The sequence below is a fragment of the Protopterus annectens genome, chromosome 16.part0, assembly GCF_019279795.1.
Source record: "Protopterus annectens isolate FY-2018-M chromosome 16.part0, PAN1.0, whole genome shotgun sequence".
NCBI lineage: Eukaryota > Metazoa > Chordata > Ceratodontiformes > Protopteridae > Protopterus > Protopterus annectens.
In genome coordinates, this window is record NC_056750.1 from 379,715,186 (window position 1) to 379,734,317 (window position 19,132).

Sequence of the window (19,132 nt, forward strand, 5' to 3'; positions counted from 1 at the left end):
TGACAGTCAAGACCGCTGCTGTAATCCCCTTTAAGGTCTGCTTCCAAACAGCTTTGATAAGGGGAGTGAGTGGGAGGGCAAGAAGCATGTCATGATTTCGCACACATCTCATCCTCAAATTAACTTCCTCCTCTTGGGAAACTGGACTTGCCTAAAAGAAGCACAGGAAACTAAAGGCACCATAGCAGTTCTCCATAGTGATAACTGACCATTCCACTTCTGTAGATCTTTGATATGATTTTGACAAGACTGTCAAAGCACACTTCACTCCAGAAGGGGTACCTAGAGGAGTCTGCCTTAGTTCTTCCTTATGAAGGGCATCTTCAACCATACCACAAAGCACAATCAAACCCCAGATGTTGCTGCCCTAAAAGCACAACCAGACTCATTATGATTTATATGGAAGATGACTAATGAAATTGTCATAAGGGTCTTTTCTATTGATTTGCTGACCCCAGAATCAGGCAGACCTGTCATGTGTTGCTGTGTGTCCTGGCTGATGAACTGGCAAGGGAAGGAAAACTTGTAAGACTTAAGCAGCTTAGGATCATACAATCACAGGGACATTAGGCAAACAACACAGAAAACTCCTACAGTGTTCACCTGAATCAAGATATGAACTGTGTTACTGAAAAGCAACAGTGGAAAGCAAAAGGGTTTGAAGCACCAGTCCTAACTTGGCACATGACATCATGGCTTATATCACTGAAAGACAATGGGTGGAAGATAGAGATTATGAGAATGTGCATCATAAAAAAGCTCTCTGAATAAAAAAATAAAACAGTGGACCAATAAAGACCTTCAAAGTTAGACAAAGGTTTAAATCATACCTTTCAGCAAATAATAGTGATTCTTATAAATCAAGTCATCCTTTACAAGAATAGTTACCAATATTTCTGACACAATATAATGTAACCTAAAATGCGGTATTACTTATGTTCTCACCTCCAGCATGACAACTTGTATCTTTTCAAGTTCATTAACCTTTTGGTGGTGCTGCTGCTTTAGACCTTCCAGTTCTATACTTTCTAGCTGTAGCATTTCCAGGACATGTTTTAGTTCTAAAGAAACAAACAATAACAGAAAAGACTGAAGTATCAGGAGAGTAACATTTTAACCATATAAAATAGTGGATTTTAACTCAAGATGCAAAACATGGAAAGGATAACATACACAACAGCATGTACTAAATGTCACAGAGCCAAACATCTATACTTAACAAAATATTAAAAGCATTAGATAGGAAAATCTTACCAACTTCCACTAGCAGGAAGCAAAATGGCTATTTCATACCTAGGGTATGTATTAAATATGAGATACTAAATATTAAATACAATAAAAAAAAGATGAAAGCCTACAGAAAAGCTAAAGAGCACATGGTGCTGTATCTATGTTATATCAGTCATTTTCACCTAAAGGAACTAACCTCACCTGTTCAGGTCAAGACTTGCATAATACATTACATACTCCATTATTAGATTCTTTCTAAAATCTTTCCATTCCAGATGTTTAAAAATGGCAATGCTCATATAATTTGCCCCCAAAATATAAAACCATAACATAAATTAAATGACTATTTGTATTTCTAAAGTGGGAAAAGGATGATGAGAATTTAAAAATATCTCCTTCAAGAGTCACTCTCAATGATTTTCTGTTAAGTACTATTCAATAACAGTTAAATTTTACTATGAGGTAAATCATGTGCTATATATACTTGCACAAGACAATGTGACATGCAATAAAGCTGATCGTGAGTTGGGATTTCTCAGCCTGAATTTGTAATGGAAGTTAAACTAAAACTACTTTCATAACTGCTCACTGAAAGGATTCCTGTTTTTTTTTAGATATCACATCCAATTTTATTGGTACATAAATATGTAAAATGAGAATGGACTGTCAACAGCACATGTATACTTGTTGAAAGTGTTCCTCAGAACTCTACTTTCAGTGAGTAAACTGAAGTCCCAGTAATTAAGAACTGGAGGGCAGGGACCACACCTTTCAACTTCTTAGAGCAAGAAATCTGGACAAAGCCATACATAAAAGTGGGACAAAGACCCAAAATAGGGACAAATTTTAAATATTCCTGTTAAAAACTTAGAAAGTTGATAGAATAATAGGCTTTGCATTAGCATGAATTTACTGAAGGGTGTGAAGTCTGAAACTCAAATGTCTGTCATTATTTTCTAGTTTGAGTCCTTAATGATTTTCTAGTAATTTGCCAGAAAACCATAATTTTATGAAAAACGGAGCAAAAGTATTAGGCAAAAATATGCACAGTTGAAAGGTATTCAGGAAGCCCAGCAACAAAGTGAGATGATGAAAGCCAGGGGAATAGCTGAACAGACTAAAAACCTCCAGATGTCATGAAGTCCCCATGTCTGTAGCATATAGTCTACCAGTTACCTAAGGTGACCCACTGCTATTTGGAAAGTACTGGTGTTCTGAGTACTACAGTGTCACTGACAAAACTTCTGTCTAGCAGGAGAATGTCACTAGTCTCACTCTGGACATCCACTGCAGATTCATCTAGTAATGGCTGGTAAGGGAAACAGTGATTACTTAAAGCAGTCAGCTTTACTCACTTTGCTGTAAAAGATAAAGTCAATATAAAACAAAAAGAAACTTCAAACCAAACATGCAATACTTAAACAAGAAAGGATGGTAGAACAGCATCCTGACAACAAGGGAAAAGATGAATCACTCTGCTACCGTTAAAGTACACACCTCAAGCAAATGTAATACAATATTTTTTCAGACTGTAATATATTTTTTTCAACCTGGTGCACAGTTTGCAAGACTGGGTACTATATGTAGTTAGACATCTACAGTCGTAAAAGATGGACCCATACACTTTGTCTTGAAAAAAACTGTTATAGTAACACTCCCACATGCAAAGGTGCTTGTGAGCTGGCTGAATAACCTAGCTTTCAAATACAAACAGTTTGACTCATTTTTAATGTCATCTGTTACTGGGGCTATATTACTAAAACCTTTCATCTACATGGATATAGCAAAATTAGCCTTTTCAAATGATAGACTAACCTATTTCAGTAAGCTCTGACTTATAGTCTACATGCTAAATAGAGAACAAGCCAAAAGTAAAAGTGTAAGACTGAGACTAAAAAGAAGTGCCCTATCCAGAAGTGCAATGAACCTACATACTTTGTTTACTGCTGTTTGGAGAATACTGGTGTTCAGAGTACTACTGAAGGTGTTCTCATGTTTTGCGAGTAATAAGCGGAGTCCTAAAGTCATAAGTGAGAAAGTTAGAGATCCTGTTTCAACCTTTTAACTACTTCAGAACCTTATCTATATTGGATTTGCATGCAGTTTAAATTATGAAGGGGTCACAGTGATGAATCTAGAATAAAATGAACTTTTGCTTTCTCTGAAAGGCAAACTGAGGGATCTAAAAGTTGCAAACACAGTTGTGTTTAAATGTTGCAGAGTTCCAAAAATATGCCTACACACTTATTTGTATTTACTGTTAATTCACTGGACTGAGGCTGGCACTATTCCCATAAAGAAAAAAAGAAAGTACTTATGCAGACCTTTTTGAATATCTGCACTTGAATTACTTTCTCGAATCAGAACTAATGCACTCATACATTACATAATGTTAAATGAGTTTAAGGGAGATAAGACACTAGGTCCCTGAAAACAATAGAGAACAGTATTGGGCCTGTTACTGAAGCTTGTAGAATACTGGTTTGAAATGTTTCTTGAAGAGACCTTGAACATCCTGCTTGCTAGGCAGTCTTGGATCCGCAATAATGGGCCTTGACAGAATCTTAACCTCTTAAACTTTGAAAGCAAAAGGGGATCAACTATTTCAAAACAATGTGTTATTCAGAATAAAAAGGTACTGAACAGCAGACCATGTTCTATAATGGAACAGTCGGTGTCCTTTGTGGAATAAATGTGCGTTGTACCACATGTGAAACCTATGCTGTGTTAGTCACAGTGAGCCATATTTGTTGACATGAAGGAAAACATGGGAAATATGGATGATCAAAATAATAAAAGACACTTCTGAGGGAACTCAATTGAGCAAGAAAGACAGAGATGACAGAAGACAGCATAACCTGTGGCTGGAAAGGAACAACTTTAATCTGGTAATGAGAAATGATCTCTACAAAGAGACAGTAGTAGCCAGATGAAGTGAAGTACATGAAAGGATGATGTAAAGCAAAACTGACACATTTGACACAGCTTGTGACAGGCAGACTAGAAAAATAAGGGCAGGTACAGCTGTGAAGAGCTGACTGCAGCAACTGTGCAAATGTCATCTTCTGGCAGGTTTTATGCCTCTGTCTGTATACAAGGATGTGAATGACTTCTCTTTAAAACAGCCACAGTATTACCCGTCTTCAGTTCCATAACAAAGTTTACAAAGTTTGCTCAAAGAAGGTATGCAAAAGGTCATCAAGTATATCACTATTAATGTCATCAGAAAATGTTGTATTTAAAGCAAAAAATGCCACCTTACAGTCATAAACTGCTGTTGATCTTACTGAGACCTCCTGAGCACTGTATGCATATTTGGTAATACATGTGACAACTATATAAGCAGTGGAAGACGGATGAAACACACTTTCTTGAACTCTGAAAAAGGTAAGGCAAGCAAATAATGTATTACTTGGCACTGTATGAAATGTTAACGTGGGTGACAGGCAAATACATTGTCGTATCTATATACAGCACACTACGCTGGATATATTACTAGTTGTTTTCTAGTAATTATAAATATACATATAGCCAGCATAGGTCAACTAGGTGGCCGCCTAGGGCGCCGCTCTGGCAGAGGTGCTTTTCCAGTATTGTTTGCTTATTTTTTTTGTAATAAAGTAGTTTCTTTAAAATATTTTAATGGATACAGAAAAAAAAAACTGAAGAGTAGGATAAACCGTGAGAAAAAGGAAGAAAAATGTAATCTGGATGGTGTAGGCAGACTAGGATGGGGGCACCAGGTGGTATCGGGGGGGAACTGTGCAGCTCTTCTGCATAGGGCACATGTTAACCTTAGGCTGGTCCTGAATACATGCAATCTTTCCAAAACCATCTGACTTGCAAACTGCAGCAGCAAAGAAAATTGACTGATAATAGGAAATTGTACAACTTGAGAGAAAGTGAGTGTGATTTACAGTGTTACTTTTATAAACAGGCATAACTTTTCATATTTCTATAAACATTTCAATAAACAAGCACTCATAAAGGAATTTCTTGCAAACTTGTAAACATTAAAAGTTTTGAGACCAAAAGTACTGTTCATACCGTATGTTAAGGTTGTACCATTTCCAAGACATGAAAAGTTGTTTGCAAAGTTTAAGAGAAAAATATTACTCTAGATATTTCTGCATTATAACATACAACAGTACTGATGTAAATATTTGAATGCAACATCACTCTAAAGACTTTTTGCTAAACACACTGATGTGCGCACATTTGTAATTTTATTTGCTGTTAGCAACATACTTGCATTATTTGGCTTATGTTCTTTAACTTGAATTTTCCAAGTTCCAAGCTTCACGGTGGCACAAGCAACAACCTTTTTTGTTACTGTGAAAGGAAACTGGAGCGGAGTTTCCATTCAAGTTCCTGAACAGTTTTATCTATCTTGTGGAGCCCACTGCAACCTATTTTTTAAAGGGGAGGTTATGAATGTGGTGCTTTACAAACTGCTGTTGAAGGACACACTAGGTATATTCATTTCACAAAAATAGAAGTTATGTCCTTACCATAACGTTCCACCAGTGGTGTTCATCGCCTCTTTTTTCTTTCTTACATGGTTTCGATCCTCGATCCTCGGCTCCCGCTTCGCAGCTCTGCATCGAGAAGAGAAGAGACAACAAAAAACACACCCACATCCCCTCTGCCTTTTTTTACAGATCAGTTTTGCAGCAAACCAGTTCTAGAGAGAGCACACTCATGCTTACATCACATATGCACAGAACTAAGAGTCTATATATAAATATATATATATAGACACATACACATATATATACATGTCAACTATGTACACAACATCTGCAAAGCAGAAGCAAGAACCCCCCCAAACACCAAAAAATGAGCGTTCTTCTAGAGGTGGGAGGGTGAGATAGAAACAAAAGATGAACACTCCACATGGAGCGTTATGGTAAGGACATAACTTCTATATGTGATAGTGTTCAATTAGCTCCTTGTTCCTGAGGAACTCGGGGAAGGGCGTTCTTGAGCACAGTGGAACCAAAGGTTGCCCTGTCCCTAGAAACCTTGTCTACCTTATAATGAGAAATAAATGTATGCTAGGACCAGTAGGCAGCAGCCCAGAAAAATGGCGTCTAGTGGTAGGCGGGCTGCATGAGCCAGAGATGTAGACACTGACCTTGTGGAATGTCCTTTGGGTTTGTGTAAAAGAGTTTGATTTGAAGAATCATAGACATAGGTTATACAATCCGTTAACCACTTAGAAAGAGTTCTTTTAATCCTTTCCTGTTATCAGCAAAGGCCACAAAAGTTGATCAGTTTTTCTGTGATCTTTTGTTCTATCCAAGTAAAACCTTAGTTGTCTGTGAACATCTAATTTGTGCAACATATACTCCATTTTGTTGGAGTGATTCTTGAAGAAGGTGGGTAATTCAATGGACTGATTAATATTGTTAGTAGAACAAACTTTAGGGAGGAAGGATGAGAGAAACTCTGTCAGAGTGAAAGATCAAATAAGGGTGCTTGATGGAGAGAGCCTGAAGTTCAGATAGGATGTAATGGCTACCAAAAGAGAGTCTTCCAGGACAAAAATTTTAATGGGCAAGATGAGGCTGGTTCAACAAAGTCTGTGGGCCATAACAGGAGCCCCACATTCTTCCACATGGAAATTTGAAATGGCAGCCAATTGAACCCCTTTTGTGCACGAGAAGCACCCTGATGGAACAAGTCCGTTAAAAACTCTAATATTTTATTCAAAGGAGCTATAAACCACCAATATATTCTGAACTGCCGGTGAAAGAAGATCAGACCCTGCTAAGTGGGGATTGGAGCAACCAAGCTGCTAGATGGAGTGAGTCAACAGATCTGGCTCTGGGTCCAGAATCCAGGGTCCCCGAATGCAGTGTGTCTTCAGGAAGGGAAACCAAGAGGCCAGAATGGGGCAATGAGGATTATTGTCCTGTGTAGGTTTCGGCTTTCTGGAGAAACTTTGATATCAGGGAAAAGGAGGAAATCTTTTCACCACTGACTGTTTTAGGGACCACGCGCGGTAACAAAATGCTCTGCCTCAGCCTGTCGGCTATGAAGTTGGATGACCGCTTGTTTATGTACCCAGACTACCCGACATGTTGTCCGTCTGAACTGCAATAGTTCGGTGTTGCGTTGAAGCCACCAGTTTAGGTGTGTTTTTTTGTGTGTGTTCGTTAAGAATCTCGTGTGTTAGAGGTAGTTGTTGGAGCGACCATTGTGCAAACAGTAGCCCAGCCTTCCCAGGGTATTGCAATAAGAGAAGCTGACATGAGTCCCAAAACCTTCAGTACCAGTTTTGGAGATTTCCTGGACAAGAGAAGAAGACGTATGTGAGTCTGAAGTGATAGTATCCTTTCTGGGGAGAAGTTAGAGAATAACTGACGTATGTTTAAATCTGCTCCTATGAACAAGATACTCTGTCTACCACCCATGCATTTGGTGAAGACCCTGGGGCTGAGGGTCAGACAAAAGGCAGGGCTTGAAATTGAAAGTGACTGGCCGAGCACATCCGCCCTTCTGTAAGAATGGAAAGGATGGGGATTGAGATTGAACCATGAACTTTTTCTTTTTTTTGAAAAAGGTATTAGGTTGAGGTTAGGTCCAGGGATGGCCTCAGTCCCCCCCTTTTTTTTGGAAAAAAAGAACTTGAGTAAGTCCCGAATCCTTGCTGGTCCGCTGGGACTGGTTGGATGACTCTTTTTCTAGCAGCTTTGAAATTTTACATCTGGGAGTCTTTTCTTTGGAATGGGATGGGATAGAAAGGGTATGTTGTAACCTCTGTAAACCACGCTTTACCCCACTTGTCTGTAGTTATATTTTGCCAGGCCTGAGGACTGCCTCCAGAGCAGGACACCTCCTCTCAGGAGTGCTGGAATCCTCTGCCTCTAGAAGGGCATCACCCTGTGTGCCTGGGAAAGATCCACATTTTTCCACCACGTTGCCTTTGGGGGTGCGATCTGGTTGGGGTGGAAAAGACAGAGTCTTTCCCTCCTGTTCACACGGGTAAGGGTCTCCTTTACTTTGGGGCCAAAGAGATCCAGGATTGTGAGCAACGCTGAGCTGCGCTGCTGCCCTGCTCCAACCTGGCTGCGTAAGAAATCAGCCTCATGGACGAGTTCACAATGGATGGCTGTCACTTTCTCTGAGACAGCAGCATCTGTGTACCCTGGAGGTATCTCCCAACTCTTTGACTAGATCCCTCTGTAGTTGTGTAAAATGGGTCAAATAGTTCAGGTGTCCATAGTCCTAGAATCTTTATTAGGGGATGGACAGATGAGATTCCGAAGATCCGACATCTCCTTTTTGCTGCCACCACCATAGCCCACTGGAACTCCTTTTGTTAAGTAGGTCTTGTCCTGAGGTGCAGTGATATATTTATTGGGTTTCCTTGGGACTGGTTCCACTGTGTGGAGGAGCCTCCCTTCCCTTGATAGCAAGTTCCATTATAATTCGTCAAGGGCGGAGGTGGAGGAGGGAAGAAAGGGCGAGCATCGAATGCCTTCAGCAAAACTGACTCATCCTCAGAAGGGGAAGGGACTGCCAGTCACCTCTCTGTTTCAGGATCTCCAATATGTCGAGACATCTTCTGAAGGTGACTTAGGGGACCCTTCTGACTCATCTAAGTCAGTATCGGATGTCAAGGATTCTTGTGGAGAATCCAAGTGTCTCTTACACAAATTTTTCCTAGGGACTTGCTTGGATGTGGTGGTGCAGAGGAGGAGGACGGCCCCTTATGGGGGGAGAGGTTGCTTCCACTGATGTGGTTGTCTGGGTAGACAACACCTTCAAGAAATGGGAAGAATCCTGGACCAGGGCTCCACAATCAGAAGATCAAACTCTTCCGGCTCCAAAGACTGGAGGGTCTCGGAGGAGGAATGGATGGAGACACTGGGAGGCCTACCAACTGGGTGGAAACTGAAATAAGTTTGGACAGGGGTTTGGAAGAAGAACGGAAGAAGGAACCGAGCCCTCCCTCAATAAAGTCAAGGAGGGAGCTCCATCCACGGGTTCCAAGACTCGAGGCTCAGGAACAGACACCAGTTGAACACAAGTCTGTGGAACCGGTGATCGATGCCTGGTCAGAAGCATCCAGAGACTCCTGAAAGAAGGTTTTAATAATCCTCTGTCCATGTGACAGATTGAACAGTCCTCTTGTAAGTGGAGAGGGCCAGGAACTATGGTTGTCAGTCACTGACATTTTAAAACCTGATTTCACTTTATCAGACATTTTACAAGTAAGATAAGAGTCAAGTCCAGTACAATAGTCAAATCCGGTGAAAAAAGTCAAATCCGATTTAAATGTCAAGTCCGTGTCAAATTTTAGTAGGGTTGGGCCCCGAAAAACTCTAACCAATTAATAAACAATTCAACCTACTCAAACACACATACACTCAGAATATCAACTAATCCTTTCTGTTATCTATGAGAACAAATTATCCAATAAAATATAACAAAATAAGTTATATCTTAACTTAAGATGCCCTTCGAGCTAGCTCCCAACGTGTGACGCAGCAGCAGCAAACTAGATCTGAGGTAAAGGCAGAGGGATTGTGGGTATTAGTTTGTCTCGAGCTTTTTTCTCGCAGAGAGAGCAGCGCGGCCGACACGGAGCCGAGGAAGATTGAACACTATCACATCTATCTGTTATTGTAGGATCAACTACTTGTACTTTTGTTCACCAAATTCTGGTCACACTAGCCTGCTCACAATAGTTCAAAAATGACAGCTTGAGTACCCATTTACTCAAGCTGTTACATTTATAAGCAACTGTAACAAACAAAAAACTGTTTTGTTTTTTGTATGGGGCAAAACATTTGCAACACCTCACTATTATTTGCATTCTGAACTCACTGTACCTCAGAGAAATAGTGTGATAGCTGACTGGAAATGTAATGGCCTTCCTCACTCCTTCTCCAAGGAGCACCAACCTAGAACCACATAAATCATATTAAATGTGAACAAACAAAAGCTTGCACTACAAAGATGTAAGCAAGAAACAAACATATGACAACATGACCCAGTAATCTGTGCAACCATGGCATGAGTTCAGGCATTCCCAGTAAATGTAAGCACCTTTCAGTGCTGATAAGTTATGTTTCTCATGCATACAAGTGCATTAACATCAGACACCAGTGGTGAGAAGATGAAACAATCTTAAAAGCTGTAAAATACGTTTGACTGTGGCACATCATTTTTGTTTGCGACAGTGGAAGTACAAAGTGTATTACAGCTTTTTACAGGATCAAAGATAACGTACTTTTCTTCTGGCCGCCATCAGTGTGGCAGTAAAACTGTGCACTCCAATAATTTTTCTCTGCAACTAGTAATGCAATGGGGCACCTACAGCTCTATATACTGAAAAGAATTAAGGTTGGGTCACTTATCATAACTGTGTGTTCTCAACATGGATGTTAAGCTTTACCACTCAAGTCTGACTTCCTTCTACTCTATTCTCAAGATTAATTTCTTGATATCTACATCATGAACACATAAAACACTGGTTATGATCAGAGACCCAATCATTAACTTTGTTAACTGGATTACTGGGCTGGTCCACAGACCCTCTTCAGCTAGACCCCTGGTCACATAGGTTAACTGCTAGCACTTTGAGGAACACATAACAGAATAAATACAGGATGTTTGTAAATGAGTCAATAGGTTTATAAAAAAACTTGCAAATAACAGATACATGAAATATAAAGAGCAATTAAGTACAGTAACTGAGTAGAAATTGGTGTAACAAAAGGCATCAGAACAGGAGCAAGCTGAAGCAACCTTAGCTACAGAGATTAGCAATAATGATTTCAAGAAATGTCTTATCAATGTAACGCCACTGACGACTGGAAATAAGAAGTTATGTACCTACCATAACGTTCCATGTTAGTTGTCTTCTCTCGCCTTCTTTCTTGCTGGATGGGTTCGGAGCCGATCCTCAGCTCCGACTCAGCACTTGCTAAGCGAGAGCTAATTTTACCAGCTTGAGGCAACCCTATACCCCATGATGCAAGGCGTGACTACCCAGATCTCGTTTGGTAGCTATAGAAATATGTCCATTATCTTCTTCCAACAGAAGGAGAAGAAAGTAACCAAATGTGTAAACACAACACAGGGGAACTAGTAAAACTAGTGACCACTCACAACTGGAGTACATAGGAAGAATAAACTCGTCCCCAGAGAAGAGTACAACTTCAAGGTCTGTCCAGGCTAGGGGGCAAGGAGGGAGGGACGCAAGAAAGAAGGCGAGAGAAGACAACTAACATGGAACATTATGGTAGGTACTTCTTAATGTTAAGTTGTCAAACTCGCCTTCATTCTTGCTGGATGGGACTGCATCCCTAGCACCTCTATCCTGGGTGGCTCAATGGAACAGACTCTTGAGAACTGTGGAACCAAACCTAGCTCTGTCTCTGGAGGCCAAGTCCAATTTGTAATGTGAGACAAAGGTATGAGGCGTGGCCCAGGTGGCTGCTGCACAAATGGTGTCAATAGGTAGCCTAGCCTGAAAGGCTGTAGATGTGGCTAGGCCTCTAGTAGAATGTGCCTTAGGTTTAGAGGGCAATTCTTTGCCCATAAGGAGATAAACATGGGAAATAGTGGAAGAGAGCCATTTCAATAAGGTCACCTTGGAGACCGGGAGACCTTTTCTGTTTTCTGCATAAGAAAGAAAAAGCTGATCCGATTTTCTGAATTGTTTAGTTTTATCCAAGTAGTATCTGAGCTGGCGATGAACATCCAAATAATGCAGTTTCTGTTCTGCTCTGTCCGAATAATTCGGGAAAAATACTGGAAGATCAATAGACTGGTTAAGATTCATCTGGGAAGCCACCTTGGGCAAAAAGGATGGATTTGTTCTTAGAGATACTCTATCCTTGTGGAAAACCAAGTAGGGAGGTTGAACACAGAGAGCATGAAGTTCAGACACTCTCCTAGCTGAAGTAATAGCCACCAGAAAAATTGTCTTCCAAGAGAGAAATTTTAAAGAGCATGTAGCAGCCGGTTCGAAGGGGGGAAGAATTAGGGATGTCAGCACTAAATTCAGGTCCCATTGCGGAGGAGGATCTTTAATTGGGGGCTTTAATAGAAAGATACCCCTGAGAAAGGCTTTACAAAGCTTGTGAGACATTATGTTCTGGTCCGCTAAGCCAACATGAAAATTTGAGACTGCTGCCAGCTGGACTTTGACTGTCGAAGAAGAGGAACCTGACTGAAAAATCTCAGCTAAGAAGTCCAAAACTGACTGAACTGGGGCAGTAAAGGGGTCTATGTCCCTGGACTTTGCCCAGAAGGAAAAACGCTGCCACTTACTAGCATAAATCTTTCTGGTAGAGGACTTTAGAGAAGCTACTATGATATCCCGTACAGGATTAGAAATCATAGGAAGCCTGGTTAATGAAGGAAGTGGAGCAACCAAGCGGTGAGGTTGAGAGAGCGAATGGCCTGGTGCAGATGACCCGACTGGTGGGTCAAAAGATCTGGAACTGGGTCCAGACGCCAAGGTTGTACCAATAGATGGCGATGAAGGAACGGGAACCAAATTTGTTGAGGCCAGTAAGGGGCAATGAGAATCAACTTGGCTCTCAAAGCGGTAGCTTTCTGAATGACTTGAGGTATCAAGGGAATGGAGGAAAAGCATAAAGAAGTCCCGGGCCAAACCTGGGTTAGAGCGTCTCTGGGGGTTGGCCTGGGAGTGGAAAGAGGGAGAAGAAGGCTGGGCATCTGCTGTGTCGGGGTGTAGCAAAAAGGTCGCAGCAAGGGAAGCCCCACTTCTGAAAAATCTCCTCCACTACTGATTGTTTGAGAGACCACTCGTGAGGCATGAGAATAGCTCTGCTCAATCTGTCCGCAATGAAGTTGGATTTCCGGGATGTGCGTTGCTATCAGAAACCGATGAGAGGAGATTGCCCACTGCCAAAGTCTGAGAGCTTCTCGACACAGTGGATAGGACTTGGTCCCGCCCTGTTTGTTGATGTACCATACTACAGACATGTTGTCCGTCTGAACTGCAATAGTTCCTAAAGGAAGAAAGTCGTTGAGGGCTTGCAACGTTAAAAGCACTGCTCTCATCTCTAGGACATTTATGTGCAGATGGTATTGAAGGGTTGCCAAGTGCCATGGACCATCCTGCCCTGATAATGCCCCCCCCACCCGATCAGGGAGGCATCCGATGTGACTGTGGCAACCGGGGCCGGGGGAACAAACGGTCTGCCCTGGAGGACTTGAGGGGAAGAAATCCACCAGGTCAGGTGACTCTTGCAAGATTGTGTCACGATGATCTCGTGGCGCATGGGAAGCTGCTGGAAGGACCACTGGGTGAATAACATCCATTGCAGTAGCCGCATATGGAAGCGAGCCAAAAGAAGAAGTACGATGGCAGCCGCCATAAGTCCTAGCACCTTCAGGACAAACCTGGCCCTGATCTTTTTGCTGAGTAGGATGATCTGAACATATTTTTGGATGTCCAGAAGTCTTTGATCTGTGAGTCTTGCTGACATCCCAACAGTGTCTAGTTCTGCGCCTATAAAGGTAATAGACTGGCAAGGTAACAAGGAGGACTTTTCGAAGTTTATGGAAATTCCTAACTGGCTGCACATATGAAGAGTGTAGTCCCTGGCCTGGAGAAGTTGATGCCTGGTGGTGGCCGTGAGGAGCCAGTCGTCTAGATACGGAAACACCTGGAATCCTTGATGTCTCAGGTGAGCCGTGACCGCTGCCATGCATTTGGTGAACACTCTGGGGGCTGTAGTGAGACCAAAGGGCAGGGCTCTGAATTGAAAATGACTGGTCCCCAGCTGAAAGCGGAGAAACCTTCTGGAGCGCCTGTGAATTTTTATGTGATAGTACGCATCCTGAAGGTCTACCGAGCACATCCAGTTGTCCTTGCCCAAAAAGGGTAAAATGGACTGAAGCGTGACCATCCGGAATCTTGCCTTCTTGACAAACTTGTTTAGTCTGCTGAGGTCTAGAATTGGTCTCCAATCTCCCATTTTTTTGGGGACCAAAAAGAATCTTGAGTAGATCCCTGATCCTATTTGGTCTGCTGGAACTGGCTGGATGGCTCTTTTTGCTAGAAGTTTTGATACCTCCAGCTTTGAGAACTCCCTTAGACCGGGTGCAATGTCTGGGAGGGATACCTTCTGAGGAACAGGATAGTTTTCGAAGGGAATCTTGTAACCCTCGGATATGATCGACTGTACCCAAATGTCTTGAGAAAGGGAAAGCCAGGCTGTTGGGTACAGCGACAATCTTCCCCCGACTGCCTCCAAGGGTGGACAGTCGGGCAACACCTCAGGGATGCTGGAAGGGTTTGTCAGGGAGAGGCTCTCTGCTACCCTGATTCTGCGGACCCCTCTGCCCCTAGGGCGGCATCTATTGTTATTACCCCTCTGCCTCTGGGGGTAAACTGACCACGTCGTCCGGCGTGACTCCGTGAGATTTACGGAACCACATCTTCCCTCCCTTCTGACCTTTAGGATAAGGTCTTGAAGGGGTGGAGAAACGGACTCCTACGGCAGAAAGAGTCTTGCCGTCCTGCTCACATCTGGTCAATGTTTCCTTCACCTGAGGTCCAAACAAAGCCGAACCGTCGAAGGGAGTATTTGTGAAGGACGCCTTAAAGGGATCTGCGAAGTTGCAAAGCTGCATCCAGGACTGACGCCTAAGGGCCACTCCTGTGCCTGCGGCTCTACTCACTCCATCGGCCGCATAAGAAATGAGCCGCATGGAGGAGTTTGTTAAGGAATTTAGGATTCCCAGCTGCGAGGTAATTTTTTCTTGAGCCCTGGCAGCTGACGGATCCTGTACTACCTCACCTAGTTCCTTGAGAATATCTCTCTGAAGCCTGGTAAAGTGACAGAGATAATTCAGCGCATAGTGAAGGTCGCTGAGGAAAAAATCCGCTTACCGTACCTATCCATGGTCCTAGACTCCTTGTTAGGAGGATGGACAGGTACAGAAGGATCGGCAAGTTCCTTCTTGGTGGCAGCTGCCACCACCATGGCATCAACAGGGACACCCTTGGTGAGAAACTGCTTGTCTACCGGGGCCGTGATAAATTTAGATGGCCTCCTAGGGACTGGTTCCACAGAATCGGGCCGCCCGCCTTCGAGCCACCACTTCCATGAGAGGGTCGAAAGGCGGAGACACCCAGGAGGTGGAAGGTTGAGATCCAAAAGCCTCCATGTATACTGACTCATCCTCGGAGGGGTTAATGGAAGGCCAGTTCCCCCTCTGTTTAAGGAGTTCCAAGATGTCTGAAAAGGAGACATCCTCAGAGGGGGACCTTGGGGATCCCTCCGACTCATCTAAGTCAGTATCAGATGTTGTAGACTCAGGGGAGTCTATGTGCTTCCTCTTGCACGTCCTCTTACTTGGGGGTTCCCCCGAAGGATCAGGAGAAACCTCGGAAGAGGAAGTTCTTCCCAGTGGGGAAACCTGGGGTGATGGATCTCTGGGTCCGGGAGCAAGAGAGTGGGAAGAGATATCAGCAGGCACCGAGGAGGGGGGAGCTAATGGAACCGACTGTTGACTCAGCTGAGGGGCTAGAGCACTCCTCATCACCTCAAAGGCTCCCCTTCCAGGGAGGCCAGAGAGCTCCCACTCCGAAGAAACAGGAACTCCCGGCCCCGCCAAAAGAGAAGGCTCCGGGGCCGATGTCGGTGCCGAACTCACCAATGCCGAAGCTCCGAGAGGGAGAATGGGGCCGGACAAGGGTCCGATGCCACTCGCCCCCTCGGAGCCGACGCGGGAGTCACGACGACCGGATCCCTCCATGGAAGGTGTCAAGGAGGAAATCGGAGTCGAAGACGAAGGAGCCGAAAGGGGTGGCATCGGCTCCGACGCACCAACAGTCAAGGTTTTGAGAAGCTCCGGCTCCGAACTCTGGAGGAGAGTCGAAGGAGGAAATTCAGGGGGATGAGTGATAGCGGTCGTCTGCTGAGACGGGCTATGGAGCATCTGGGCCAGTGCCTGTGATTTCAGCAATCTGCTTACCACTCTCTCCAAGTCATGGTCAGAGAGCCTGGAAGACCTAGAAGATCGGCTCCAATGGCTCCACTCCGAATGCAGAGATCCCGGAGCCGAGCAAATCGACTCCAGGGAAGGAGATCGAGATCTCTTCCTAGTCGGAGCCATCGGAGCCGAAGACCCCTCGGTTCCAGTCGGAGCTGATAACTTATCGGCTCCAGTCTGGGACATGGAAATGTCGGCTCCAGCCGGAGCCAACATCGACTTCGATGCAGGTGTATCGGAGCCGGCCGGCACCGATACCACCGCCTCTAAGAGAGAAAGATCGGCTCCGGCTGGAGCCGACCTAGACTCCGAAGGACTCGGAGCCACAGCTGAAGGCTTCGAACTCAAAGCCTGGGGTTTAGGTGGCTTAGAGGGCTTCCCCGACCCGGTCTTGGTCGGGGAGCTCTCCGGCTTCAATAAGCCTCGTAGGATTAATTTATTCCTATGTTCCTGCAGGACTCTGTGGCTAAAAGAATGACAAATGGCACAGGAGTCCTGCAGGTGTAGAGGTCCCAGGCAGTACACGCAAGAAGTATGACCGTCTGTCAGAGACATCTTCTGACAGCACGAGTCACACTTCTTGAAGCCTGAGACCTTCGATTCTTTGGACATAATTATGCCCAGTGCACAAACACACAAAGTTCACCCACACAGTTAACTTAAGAAGAAGGGGGGGAACTAAGTACAACACTCAAACACCCTGACAGGAATTAAGGAAAGGGAGGCTTAAGGCCTGAAGGGGAAAATAACTAAACCTATTAGGTTGAGGGAGTATAGGGTTAAGGAGATAGCTATAGAAAGACTAACTCTAATACTGAGAAAAAGAAAAGGCTGGAAAAAGGGAAGATTTTAACTGTAGAAAGTTAAATCACAAAAAACACTACCTGAGCTGGTAAAAGAAGACCTCTTCGCGAAGCGGCAAACGAGATCTGGGTAGTCACGCCTTGCATCATGGGATATAGGGTTGCCTTGAGCTGGTAAAATTAGCTCTCAAGCTTAGCAAGTGCCGAGTCGGAGCAGAGGATCGGCTCCGAACCCATCCAGCAAGAATGAAGGCGAGTTTGACAACTTAACATCAGTAAATCACATTACTTACAACATACTGCAATAAATTTCCACATATCCAACAGATGTGTGTCAGTATAAAATGCAAAATGTGGGTACATATTCTGCTTAGGTTGCTCAGTTACCCAGTGTCATAGTAGGTTTTCTTATATTCTTCACTCGTGCTGCATTAATTTCGTTTTTAATTTAACGAATTATCAAGTTTATTTATTTTACATTTGTTAACCGGGTTTGTCCAACTGAGTTGATAGCCATTTTTCAGTGGAGGCCCCTGGAGAAAAGCTCCACAGATTTACAATAAAAGTGAAAGTAAAAAAAAAATTAGAAATTTAAAAAATAATAACAAGAACATTTTCAATTGAGACAATTAAATTATAAACATTAATTACAGAGGTAAGCTGGCATTTCATATAAATTAGAGGTAGAAACAAATGCAAAGTCTGAATGCTTAGCTAAGGACGTTACAGTTAGTGAGGATAATACAAGCAGTATATAGATAAAGATATATTTAAGATCGACAATTACCTAGTTAGGATGCCTAGGAGCACTAACAGTTACAAAGAAACTGAAGGCAGAAGACGTCAGGCAGTAGGCTATCCAAGAAAGGCAGATAGATTATGGCGGTTGAATACAGTGGCATGACCAGTGACTTTTTAGGTATTCTTTGGTGACTGATTTAAATTTTTTGAGTGACCTAATTTCCAATGGCAGTTCTTGGATATGGTCAGATAGTAGCTGTAGAGGTTGTGACCGATTTTGTTCTTAGGTTTATAGATTTGTAGTAAGTCTTAGTTTGAGCTTCAGCGAGTCCTACAAGGAGTATAAAAAGTGATTAGAGGAGATAGGTTGGGACAATATGAAGTTGGTACAGTACAGTACAGAGTGGATAATCTGATGCTGAGAGAGGAGAAGCTGGTAAGGTAATTCTACCCAGCTTAAGTTTTTTAGAGAGACAGTGATGGAATCTATAGTTTTGGTTTGCTGCAAATTTGGCCACTTTGTTGTAGGTAGTTTTTAACTTAGGAGAGAAGTGTGGAGGCTTATGAGGATTTGAGAGCTATACAATAGACTTGGTAGCAGGTACGCATGAAGAGGGATACTTTTGCTTTGTTGGTGAGGAACTTTTTATTTCTGTATAAGAGGACAAGTTTTTGATGGGTTTTCAAATCAAATTTCAGTTGGTCATCTATTATGTCACCCAATAGTTTTGGGTTAGGTTCAACTTTGATAGGTGTGCTATTTAGAGAATGGACAGACAAAGTAGATTTAAGGTGGTTCAAGTTTTTAGGGAAAAAAAGTAGATTTAAGGTGGTTTACGTTTTTAGGAAGAAAAAGTAAGAGTTTATTTTTTTTAGGATTCAGAATTAGCTGGTTATTAGAGAGCCAGGTTTTAACAGAGTTAAAGGATGTCTGAGTAACAGAAAGTAGGTCGGAGAGTATGTCTGCATCAGCATACTGGACAAGGGATGACTGAGGGCAGGAGGTACAGAGTAGGTTAGTAAAGACAGTGAAAAGTAATGGGCCAAGAACAGATCCTTGGGGAACACCCATTTTGACGGGGGGGGGGGGGGCAGAGAGACATTTTATTGATTGCAGTCTATCAGTAAGATAACTAGAAAACCAGGCAATGATAGTGGTAGAGAAATTAAGGTTAGACAGTTTATGCAGAAAAAGGGAGTGGAAGACTGTATCAAATGCTTTGGAAAGATCTAGGAATATGCATGAGACTAGTTCACTGTTATCTCTGGCTAGAGAAATAGTGCTGACGAAGGATAGGAGGGCAGTAGTGGTGCTATGTTTTGGACAAAAATCTGTGTTGTGTGGAGGTGAACAGATTTTCCTG

The 19,132-nt window shown here is 43.0% G+C and overlaps 1 protein-coding gene across 1 annotated transcript in view; it reads right to left on the reverse strand.

Annotated features, from left to right (window-relative positions):
* The window catches only part of CNTRL (centriolin), a 4,034,091-nt gene that overhangs the window by 1,228,475 nt on the left and 2,786,484 nt on the right, over positions 1-19,132 (reverse strand). The window contains 1 exon segment of the mRNA XM_044058259.1: positions 946-1,061. Coding sequence (XP_043914194.1) covers positions 946-1,061 — 116 coding nt within the window.